Raw genomic sequence first — 11,897 nt, forward strand, 5'->3', positions numbered from 1 at the left:
GAGTTCACTGAAGCCTGTGTTCATACATTTCGATACAGAATTTTTATGTAATGGGGCAACTGGGGAAATAAGATCACTGATCTTGTGCTGGGAATAACCTAGGAAAGAATTTTTAAGAAATACTAAACTATTGTTAAAGTAATTCAGAAATAAAATAATGGAACCACAATATACACACTAGTTTTCACTAAGAAAATTCACACTAATCTATCTACCTGCCTGATTGCTATCCCCTCCCAAATTCTACTGCGGCTTCAAATTGCATCCAGAACTAAACCAAACTAAATCTTTTCCTGGAAATCTGCTCCAGTATTTCCCAGTTTAGCTGATGGAACCTACCACCATCTATCCAGTAATACAGAAATCATCATCCTTAACTCCCTCCTCTCCTTAACCCTACTATCCGTGCCCTGTCCACTTTAACCTATTAAATATTACCCAAATTCTTCTCTTCCTTTTTTTTTCTGCTAGCTCTTATAACTTCTCACACAATCACTATCCCCCCTGCCTCCAGCCTGGTCCCCATCCACAATCTTTTCCCCACAACTGTAGCCAGTATGATCCATATCAACCAAAAGACTACACCCGCTTTAAAACCCTTGAAAATGCAATTCAAGTTTCCTCTTCATATGAGATCTTCCATCAGTTTGCCCTGCTTAACTCTACAGAGTTACCTCCAGCCTCAAATTTCTAGACTTCAGCTTTACACTCCAGAAATAACAAACTGCTTGTATTTCCCAGATTGTTTCCTATAATTCTCACTGCTGCTCATGATGTGTGCGCCATTTACCGAGAAACCCTTCCACTTCTCCCATGAATCCTGCAACACTGCCATTAATATAATGCTGGTTCACTTTTAGTTTAGTTTTTCACACTAGAGTGTGAGCTTCCAGAGGGCAAGGGCTGTATTCTATACACCTTTGGATTCACCTTACAGTGCCCGGCACATAAAAGGTCATCCATAAATACCTGGTGAATTAATCCACTAGAACAATACAGCAAAATGTCAAATGTCCATAAGCAATAATTATATTTTAAGCTTTCTTCAAATGTAAAACACTGTAACTATTACCCTCAAAATGAAAAATTAACAACAGTGAGGCCTACATCTAGATTAGGTACTATCAAACGAGAATTTACGATACTACCAGAAGAGTCAACGTTCAATTTTAGACAGGGACTCTCTAAGAAACAACGGGTCTAGATATGGACAGGCTACTGTACCAGGAAGACTTCTTTCTTTTTCATGCTTAATTACAAATGTCTTTAGGGTACCAATGTCAAGCAAATACTTTCTTTACATATAACCAAAACTACAACCCTGTAGTCAGAAACACTGAAACCTAAAAAAAGAAGTTCTGACATATAGACAAGCTCTACTTTCTTAACCCAAAGCTTCATATATACCATAAATAGTAAAGGACTTTTTTCTTCAATTTTACCCTAAATTATTAGAAATCCCTGTCTCTGTTTCAGGAATTAGTATAGTAACCAAAGAACAAAAGACCTAGATTTGAAAACAGACCATTTTTCTTATGAATCATGACCCCATGAAAAAGTACTTTGACCGCTCTGAGTAGCAGCAGCAATTATTTATTAGGTTTTAGCATGTGCCAGGAATTGTGCTAAGCCTTTTGCCTATATTGCTTCATTTAAACCTCCCGACAGCCCTTTGAGATACGTGTTGCTTATTCCCATCCTAAAGACAAGGAAATTGGAGTTAGATGTGAAGAAACATACCTAAGTTCACATAGCAAGTTAGTAGCAGAGCAGGAATTCTAACACAGGTCTGCATAACTCCCAAGTCCATAGTTTTAACCGCTTACAATATATGGTTTCGGAGCTTCAATTTTCTATACTATAAAATGGAGTATACCTCACCGAGTTGTTGAGATGAAGTGAAACAATATGGAAACCATCTAGTATAATACTAAGCACCCAATGTTTACTAAATAATTTACACTCCTCCCCTACCTTTTCTCACTCCAGTGGTGATTACAAGATTTATAAAAAGGGAAACAGTTCTTAAATACACTTTACTATTTCAAATGGAGATATTCTGAGTCTCAATTAATTCATGAGAGGAAAAGACTACCAGATCAATAAATACATTTGGTATAAACACTCAGATATATAGAGAAAAAATCTGTAAAGAAAAACAACATTTTCTACCTCATCTTAGGACTGTGACCCTGTTAATGATCTTTCAGAACATCATAACATCAAAATACATCAATATCCAAAGTTAGAAGAGAATAGCATGGAACCCAGAGATTTCAATTCATTATGACTTGCAGGGAGACTCTCAATAGAAGCTAATCAATCATGTTACATTAAAAAAGAGAATGTACCTCTAGTGGGGAGACCAATTTAGACAAAGAGAAAGGCAATAAAGATAGCCCTTCTATAATAAGTTGTTTTGTTTTTCTAATATAGACCTTTATTCTCAGTTCTAAGCAGCCTAAAAAATATGGGGGCCAGAGGTGAGGGGTAGGCAGAGAAAAAATACAGTGCTTTTTCTGTTAATTCCCGTATATACATACTTCTTTTTCTTTCTTTTCCTCCTTTTAGTTTTTATTTTGATACACAGTTATGACATCTCTGATAGCTATAAAGAAATCAAACCAGATTTTTTTTTTGTTTTATTTTTCCAATAGTTGAGAACAAAACGTAAAATATGTTGGGTATATACACAAACCTTAGTACTATGATTTAAAACAAGCAAGATTTTACATCAAGCCCATGTGGTGTTATATTAGGGTGTGTCCCATGGAAATCCAACCAAGGGTGACTGCCAAACTAAGCTACAGAAGACAACTCAGAAAGTTGGTAAGTCCCATAACATAAGCTATATTTTAAAAAAATACATTAGAGCACCTGCTTAACAAGATTCTCCGATATCACTCCACCCTCATAATAACACTCTCCTACATCTAAAATGCTATTTTTGTCACTAAACTTGAGTGAGTGTTGGGCATGGCAGGCAGCCTGAGAAGATGGCATTGTAGAGAGACAACAGTTCAGTGATCTAACTAACCCGCAAGTTAATATCACAATTTTTATGTTCCAGCCTTCACAGTTTTATCCTTGTGTTAAGTGACCTCAGAGTCAATTGATTTCTTCAGGTCTCAATTTTCACATATGAAAATTAGGAACCATAATATACTTCTACTTCACTAGGTGCTAAATATGGAAACTAGCTAAAAGAAAACGAATGTGAAGCACTCTGAAAAGAATAAACTAGATTTCCTGACCTGATTATTGGTCAGAGCCTTGTAAAACTAGAATTACTACTTCTCCTAATTCCATACATGCCACATGCCCATCAAATTGACTGATAAATAGTAGTGACTGAGCAGTTGACCCATGGAAAGGTTTTAAAGTAATAGAAATAAATTTTGTCACGACATATTTTCATACTATTTAACTATCTGCAAAAATATTTACTGATTAGCATTATAAAAGTAAAGTATAAAACAAGTAAGATTAACTGCAATTTTTTGAGCCTAAAAATTTTTCACAATACTCAGCAGCAAGTGTAGAACAGTTTGAAATTGATACTGAAGCAACGATGCAAGAATTGGAAATGAACTAACCCAGAAACAGAAGGAATCACAATATCTCATCTGGCGGGCCAAAATACAATATGGATTATTTTTATATTGTTCTGTCTGAGTTGTCTGCCTTAGATTCTAACTTCCAGATTCTACTTTTAAAATCACTTAACATTGTGTATTTCCAGTAGCCATCAAGGCATATAGTGTCAGCCCTGACACCGAAGACTGTCAGCAGACTCAGTATGTACACTAATGATTGCAGGCAACAATGCCTATCTTGTTATCAAAGTGTTCCTTATTCCAGAAGAAATGTCTAAAGTTCTCTAAGAAAATTCATCCTAAAACATAAGTAGTCATCATAAGATGTTAAGATCACTAACACTTCTTACTTCCTTTCAAGATTATCTTACATGCCGAATTTTAAAACCAAAATGTGTCAGGCATTATAACATTTCTAGTTCTCTCCCAAGTCACTTGCACTGTCTTCTTGCACTGTCAAATAATGATAGCTGCTGTCATTATTTTTTATACAATGGCTGGCAGCAAGTTGTGCAGATATCCTTCATCTTAGAATAGTTGCCAAATAACCTAAACAAATGACTAGGAACTTAGAGTGATACTGAACACTGCCCTAAAGTCAAAATAAGTGCATTATCACAGCTTATTGACATTTTACAGCCGGAATGTTAGTTATTTCATAAAAATCAAAGATTTCAATGCTTTTATTTTTTTCTAAACCATTTTAAAGTAACTTTTTCCTCTTTACACATATACTCCTGTACTCTCCTTGCTGCTACTGGAGATTATCTTATTCTATCATAAAGGTTTTCACATTTATTTTTGGCTTCAATACTTATAATCAAGTATTTTGAAAACAGTGGCCCTCCAGGAAGTATACTCAAAGATATAAAAAGGCAGAAAATAAATAAGTTACCTTCATTTAATAAAATCAACAATGCACATAAAACGATTTAGGAAAACAAGTGATCACGGACACAAGTGATTTTACAGGTCACACACACACACACAAAAATTATTTCAAGTCATAGCAAAACACCTGAGTGACCGATTCTAGGTCTCTTGTTCTAATTAACACACAAGAGTCCTTCTTTATCACTATTTGCTTTGGCAATCTAAAATGCTGATATTCTCCTAGATCTAACAGAGAGGAAAAATGGGTATCTTTTCCATCTAACACCTAAGTGGGTAACCTAGATACTGTAAATAGAGGCTACATAAAGGATGCAACAGACAGCTCTGAAGTGAAAGCCAAAATATTTAACCTGCAACCCTTTTTGGAATAGAATCTGAAAACATGCGCCGCTTAGCCAAAAACTGTATTAACATGGAATTGCCACAGGCTAATAAGTTAAGAAAAAAAAAAAACAAAACTCTTTACCAAACACAGTTTTACGGTTGTTGGGTGAGAAAAGCTAGAATGTCAAAAGCATAATTCTTATTTGTTCAAACTGATCATGTCTACACTCTGAAATGTTTATTTAAAATAAATGGGTAAACTGTCTTTTTGAAGCAAGTACATACAATAACAAAATCAAATTCACAAATAAAGGAGCCAATTAACCAATTAACAAGCATTTTCCTGCTGATATTCTGGTGGCTAGGGAATGACAGTCAAAACACTTCGATCAGCAGTTACTATCTATCCCATACATTCAAAGTTTCTAAAGCCAATAGCTAAAGACTTAACTAATAGAAACTGCATATAAATCTATTTTTAGGAAATTACATGAAAGTTATTTGAGAAATAAAAACCCAATTCTACCAAAGCACTAATAACATTAACTTGTTAAATGCAGAAACTCTACTGCATATATTGCAGTAGTATAACTTTTGCAAATCAACAGCCAATTAGCAAAATAAAAATTAATACTACAAGATCCCTTATAAAAGATCAGTAATGTACTTTAATTTAGTATACAAATACACACTAACTGTAGTTGCTTTTTGTTTCTACATGATAAAGGAATATCAACAACTGTTTCTAGAATGAAATTTTCTTAGGAAGCGCTTTCCATTAAAGAAAGAAAGAAAACTTTTAAATAAATAAGGTAAATTCACATAATTCAATAGTAATTTAAAGTAAATAGATAGAATCATTTAAAGTTAATGAACTGCAAAATACAGTCAAGATGATGGCTTCATCAATAGTATAATTTTGCTTATAATTCAGAATTCTTTACTATTTACAAAGCTTGTAGATATATAATAACTTAGTTTTGAGAACTGTAAGAGGGAAGTGGAAAGAAAAAGTTATTCTCTCCAGAAAATCATAATTAACTTAACAATATGTTCATATTTTAGTAGATAATACAGTTTTCTTTTGCTATTAAACCCATGTCATAAAAAAAAAAAAGGAAAAGAAATAAATGCCTTTCCATCACGTCACTCAAATAGAAAACTTTTTGATTATATTTACATATAAATCAGGGTATCCTTTCTATATAACACATACCAAAAGTATAAGGGAAACACAAGATTCCAAATTACTTTTGTGTACAAGTAATAGAGCATTTGTGCTTGACAACTAAACTGATAAAACATTACAATTAAGAAAAAAACAAATCACATGCTTAAGAAAAGTATTTTATCTTCTGTCACTGACAGCCTGTAAACTGCTCTTTTAATACACAAAAGCAAAGTTTACTACATCAACAAATGAGCCTTTATTAAAAATAGTTGCCGAAACTGTCTATTCCTGCAAGCTCAAAATATCCTTCCAAATTTTCTCAATTCTTCTCCAAACAACGTAAAACAAAATGCTTTCACTTTGTTAGACAAATGGATGTATACGAGTTTCATAAATTTTCAATTACCCTTCACTTCCAACACTTTAGAGGAGAAACTTTCACATGTTAAAAAATAGAAAAAAAAAATCAGGTAGTGCTGTAAATCCACTACTGATGAACTAGCTTTGTACTAAGGCAATATAAAACTATTTCATTTCTTTTACTGTGAAGAGTCCTTTGGAAATTACCTGTTTCCATATTTTTTATCTAACAACAACAAACACAGTCATATAAACCTAGCAAGTCAAAACAATAACTAGCAAATCCTACCATTTCTTACCTGATACAGGTAAGCACCAGCTCCCAAATGCCACCTTGGGATAGTTCAGGCTAGTAAGCAGGCTCATGTTTTATACTTAGAATGACCAGAAATAAATCTGTGTTGCTCTGTCTTTAGTAGAATCTATAGCAGTAGCTACACCACAATGTGAAAGGACCCCACAGACCTAACAAATTCAAATGTGTCAGAAGAGAAATGAGGGAAAAAAATCATAAAATGAAGACTTACTGCTTGTCATGTGACTTGGTGAGGCATGCTGTCCATTGGGTGTGCTTGAGGTGAGGTCAATTGCCATATTGGAGTGCTCCCTTTCAGGTGAAAACTCATTGTCACCTGCTTTCACAAAATAAAATCTTTTGGTCTCTGTTCACGGTCACATAAAATCTAATTACTAACTTTTCTTCATTTATGCCGTGGTATCCATAGCCCTGAAATTTTAATGTAATACATTTTTCCCTTAAAAGAAGCTATAAGGAAATATCATTTAGAAACAAAACAACTAAAAGCCATAGCCAATCCACAATTTAAAAACAAACAAAATACATTATTGCAATACTCTTATCTATAAAATAATGGGAATTAAAGTAGTTGATTTCTAAAGTATCTTTTATTTCAAAAAAATTTCCTTTTAACATCTAATTTAATTATTAAGCATACAGTGTTTATAATGAGCTTTTTCCAAAATGCTGCCTATTAAAGGTGGACATTTGAAACAAGAGTTGACTAGGAAAATGTCATCTTAAGGAAGCAAAATTATCTTTCATATTATGTGACTGCAAAATTAGGTTACAGAGTGGTAAATATTTAGTATACACCATTCTTAGTAGACATATATGTAACCTGTCCTATTCTAAATTTACATTAAAGTAAATGAAAAAATCAAGTAGGAAAAGGTTGATCTGCTAGGCTATTAATGATTTAAATACTATCTTTAATACAGTAAGTAGTAAGTATATGTCTGTATTTCCTTCTGATTTCATTTCTGTGCTGTTATTTTCTCAATCTCATTTAAAGATGAAATTGTGAACAGGAGAAAATAAGAGTCCAGCATTTTTGATAAAGTTTTATAATTCAAGTACTAAAATACAAGGAATATGAAGGTAATTTTATTAACAATAAAAATCTAAGGAAAATAAATACTTACACGTTATGTAGCCATCAATAGCCTCTGTTTCCATAGTCAAAGTGCAGTGCTGGAAAACAAAAGATTATACCCTTATAACAAAGATTCCTTTCAGTATTTGCCATTAAATGCTTAACTTATTTGAAGCTCCAAGCAGTTAGCCCATGTTGCTACTGCTGCAACCTGTGCCCAAGAAACATACTACAGTGTACTGTATGTGCTCATTTGCAAGTCACTGAACTCTTCCTGCAAATGATCTGATTCCTGCTGGAGATAGGATAGGAAAGATAAGTGTGCTGTGAGATGGGCTGTAGCAAGAAAGGAATGACTCTCTTAATCAGAATTTACTTGGTTTAAAGAAAAAAAAATGGGGGGGGCACACCTCAAATGTGTCAACCTTAACTGGGATTTAACTATTTTACCATTCACTAGTTCCCACAATCACACTGCAGTTTGAGTACTTCCCCAGTATACAGATAGCTCTATTCACAATTGTTGCAAGTTGGTTCATCATGTTCTAATGGGGAGGGTGGGGGGAGGACAAACAAACATAGGAAAACAAACAAAACAAAAAAAACTTAGTGACCAAGTGTGTCTCAAAAGATTTCGGCAGCAGTTACCCAACTCTCTGACTTGTATTGGCATTTTAGCCTACCCCAAGTTCTGTGTAAGCACCTGTTCAATGTAACCTTAATTTCCTGCCAGATCATGGATGGATGTGGAGGCCAAACCTACTTAATACATTCTGATTCTGAAAATTTCATAAACTTTTGTGCTGTGTGGTGGTGGTGGGGGGTACTTTTTAAAGTTTAGGGAAATAACTGTTTTAATAATTGTTTAACACAAAACAAGAACTTAATTCTCAGAACCAAAAGTAAATTGCATGAGATGACATCCCCTAGATTTGATTTCACATAATGAAAAGATCAATAATCTCACTGTTTTCTTTGAAGGAAAAAGTTTAAAGAATTGGACATGACCTGGGGAGATTTTTACTTATTTTTTTTCCCTTTGGCCCTGGTCCTTTTTGCCTTTAGTTTCAAAACTCTCACTGCACCAGCAGCTAAATTATTCACAATGAGCCATTTCTGTATTGATCGCCAAGTATATTTAGCCCTGGCTCCTGGAATTTCTCCATTACTTACTGGAAAACAGGCAGCTTCACTTCTTGTCTCCAAAACCACTTCCCTTCTCCCTCCCCTCCCCTTCTTTACCACCACCCTCTGCGCCCCCCCCCAAAAAACTTTTCTTTCTTTCTTTCTTTATGGAATAATCAGATCAAATTCCCAAATTACTCACTACATAGCACTTAAATTTCAACCTGCTCTACTGTTATCACATTCTTTCAAATTATGATTACATAAGACTTTAAAGAAAAGGATCCGTAAAGTTTAAAAGGGGAGCAGTTTCTTCTCATATTTTACAAATGAGTTTATTTCTTTAAAAATGTACACATTTAACACACACATTAAAAAGAAAGAAACGTCAGGGAGAAGGGAAAGAAGTCTGCCCCATAATGAAATGGTTATTAACCCTCGGAGAAGGAAAGAAAGAAAAAGAAAAGGAGAAAGAGAAACGAAATGTACATACAAAAGAAATTGTCCTTTGATTAAAAAAGATTCATCACCATTTCCAGCTCTGTCGGGAGATCTCAGCTTCTTCTAACTCCTCAAAGAGGAGGTGACAATGTCGGGCTGAAGATAAACGGAGAGAGAAAGAAAGAAGTTTTTTGTGTTTTCCCCTTCTCTCTTTCCCTCCCTTGCCCCCTCCAAGCCAAGCCCCCTGCAGAGTTCAAGGCGAGGAGAAGGAAAAGCACTTTACAGGTGGGTCATTCGGAGCCCAAATCCAGCAAACAGATCGGCTGATAAACAAAACCAAGAAATGAGAGAGAAGGAACACCCCCCCTCCTCCTCCTCCTTCTACCCCTCCCCCTCTCCCTTTGGGATGGTCTAGTAGGAAAAGTCACTCAGGAATGGCACCACGTACTTTCAGGAAAGAGGAAAAAAAAAGAGAGAGAGAGAGAGAGGTCAGTCAGTGCTACAGCAATGCGATTAACAAGAAGAGAAAAAACTTGATCCACCGGTTCCTTAAGAATCGACCAAAAGCTAAGACAAGAAAACTGAAAGAAAAGGGGGGTCGGGGGGTAGGAGGGGAGGGACAGGCAGGCAGAACCCAGCAAGGAACCTAGGCCAACTTCACAGGACAGTTTTTTGGCCCTTGGCAAAAAAAAAAAAATCTTAATTCCATCTCTTTCGCCCATACTAGAACCTGTCAAAGTGATTTAACTGCTGCCTTTTGACATGTGTCATACCAGCTTTTTTCCTTTTTTAATTCCGACAGGATCTGGGTATTACCTTCTATCTGGAAAGCTGAGATTTATTCCAGGCTACCCAAGCTTCTTGGAATTCAAGTTAAAACAAAGCAAAACAAGACCAAATCCATGACAGCTATAGAGATGAGAACTGATTAATCGATCAACATCCCAGAAAGAAATTACGAGAAATTAAGGCAGAGGATATCATCTTCACCGATTCTCTGAGCGCCCTTTACAGAAATCACTGCCCTCATCATTAACCACAATCCATCCCTCCCAGAGAAAATATTACTATTATTATTATTATTATTACTGGTTAACAGCAACAAGTCATTTGATCACATCACAGTGCAAAACGAGATGCTATATAATTACACTTAACTTTGAAAACACTCCCCCCCTTTGCAAATCAGATACACATATTTATATATAATCTATGAATCAGAAGACAAATAAAACGAGCTGTTCACCACGCAAAAGCCAAGCGGAGATTTACCTCAGCAGTGCATGCAGTAAAATAATCCCATCACCCTTTTGTTTGTGTTTACTGTTAGTGTGTCCTCTCTCTTTCTTTCTTTCCTGTGCCTAACGTGTGTTTGTGCACTGCAGTTGGTAGTGGAAACTAAGGCAGTGGATCTGTAGCTAAGGGTAATCCTGTTTTTACTTCCTCCATCTTCAGCGAGAAGCAGGGTTAGCCCGGGACAGCTGGTCAAACCCCGAGAAACCGATCCGGCGGAGGCCGAGCACATCTCCCCCGCCGGCCCGGCTCGCGCAGAAGCCAGCGGGCGGAGGGCAGGCGGGCGGTGGCGGGTGGCGGGCGGCGGGACCTGGGGCGCGGGCGTGCGTGAGCGCATGTATGTGCGTGTGCGTGTGCGTGTGTGTGTGTGTGCGTGTGTGTGTGCGCGCGGCCGGGCGCGCGATGCCGCGTGTTCGCGTGTCTACGCGCTCGGCCGCTCGCTGCGCTCGGCAATCGATTACAGGACAAGTGCTGCCCCGCGACTCCGCGACGCGCGCACTCCCTCGCGCCCGGCCTCGTCGCCCCCCGCCCGACGACCCCCAGACCGCAGACCCCGCCCCCAAAGGGGGGACCAGGTAACCGCTTCCCAGCATGCTGCCGCTACCCCCTTCCACTGTTCCCGAGTCATAATAATATCTTACGTTTGCTGCCAGCGTGGAAGAATTGGAATAGTAAGGGGAGGTGCATTTCGGCCGCGTGAAGTTTTCTTTCCAACTGGGATTTGTGGTGAGGCCGGGTGAAGGGAGCGGGACGGCAATCCAGGCGCCGGACGCAGAGCTCCGGGATCGGTGTCCTGGCCCGGGTCAGGGTGTGCGCGTGGACCCACCCACTCAGGTTTCGCTGAAAACTGTGCGGCGCAATTTCAGAAAACTGCGCCCGATAGACAAGGACACAAATCAGGAGACATGGGTCTTCCAGAATGGACTGAAGAAAATTCGGGTCTAAAATGAAGCTCCATTATTACTGTTTTGAAAATGCGTTGCAGTGCAAATTTAAAATTAGAGTGTTCGCTTGCATTTTATTCCCCCGGTATGTGCCACATCCACCAAAGTCAAAGGAAAGAATGTGTGTCCAAAAAGTTAAGTTAGGCGTTCAGCATTGCCCATCAATATCACCAGTTAGTTATAGCACGGCTTTTTTGTTTGTGGAAGAACTTTTAATCGTGAGAAAAACAAATGCAGTTTCTTTCGACAAATAGTAGCATTTAGTCTTTCTTGACCACATTTATAAAAAGAGGGAATGAATACGTCTATAATTAAAGGGAAAAGGAAAATGAAAGGAGCTGAAAATACTGAACTG

The 11,897-nt window shown here is 37.1% G+C and overlaps 1 protein-coding gene across 6 annotated transcripts in view; it reads right to left on the reverse strand.

The window, feature by feature from the left end:
* Positions 1–11,302, reverse strand: part of IKZF2 (IKAROS family zinc finger 2) — a 166,352-nt gene extending 155,050 nt beyond the window's left edge. Inside the window, exons 1-4 of one of the 6 annotated variants that reach the window (XM_037848591.1) lie at positions 10,578–10,769; positions 9,395–9,461; positions 7,789–7,837; positions 6,873–6,977 (exon numbers count right to left, since the gene is read on the reverse strand). In XM_037848591.1, the coding sequence (XP_037704519.1) occupies positions 6,873–6,977; positions 7,789–7,837; positions 9,395–9,397 (157 nt within the window). In that variant the 5' untranslated portion in view covers positions 9,398–9,461; positions 10,578–10,769. Of the gene's footprint in view, positions 1–6,644; positions 6,850–6,872; positions 6,978–7,788; positions 7,838–9,357; positions 9,462–9,753; positions 9,769–10,577; positions 10,770–11,239 lie in introns of those variants that run through there. The other 5 variants (XM_037848587.1, XM_037848588.1, XM_037848590.1 and 2 more) reach the window with 5 other exon arrangements.
* Positions 11,303–11,897: the final 595 nt, after the last annotated feature.

This window comes from Choloepus didactylus, chromosome 9, assembly GCF_015220235.1.
Source record: "Choloepus didactylus isolate mChoDid1 chromosome 9, mChoDid1.pri, whole genome shotgun sequence".
NCBI classification, from domain to species: domain Eukaryota; kingdom Metazoa; phylum Chordata; class Mammalia; order Pilosa; family Megalonychidae; genus Choloepus; species Choloepus didactylus.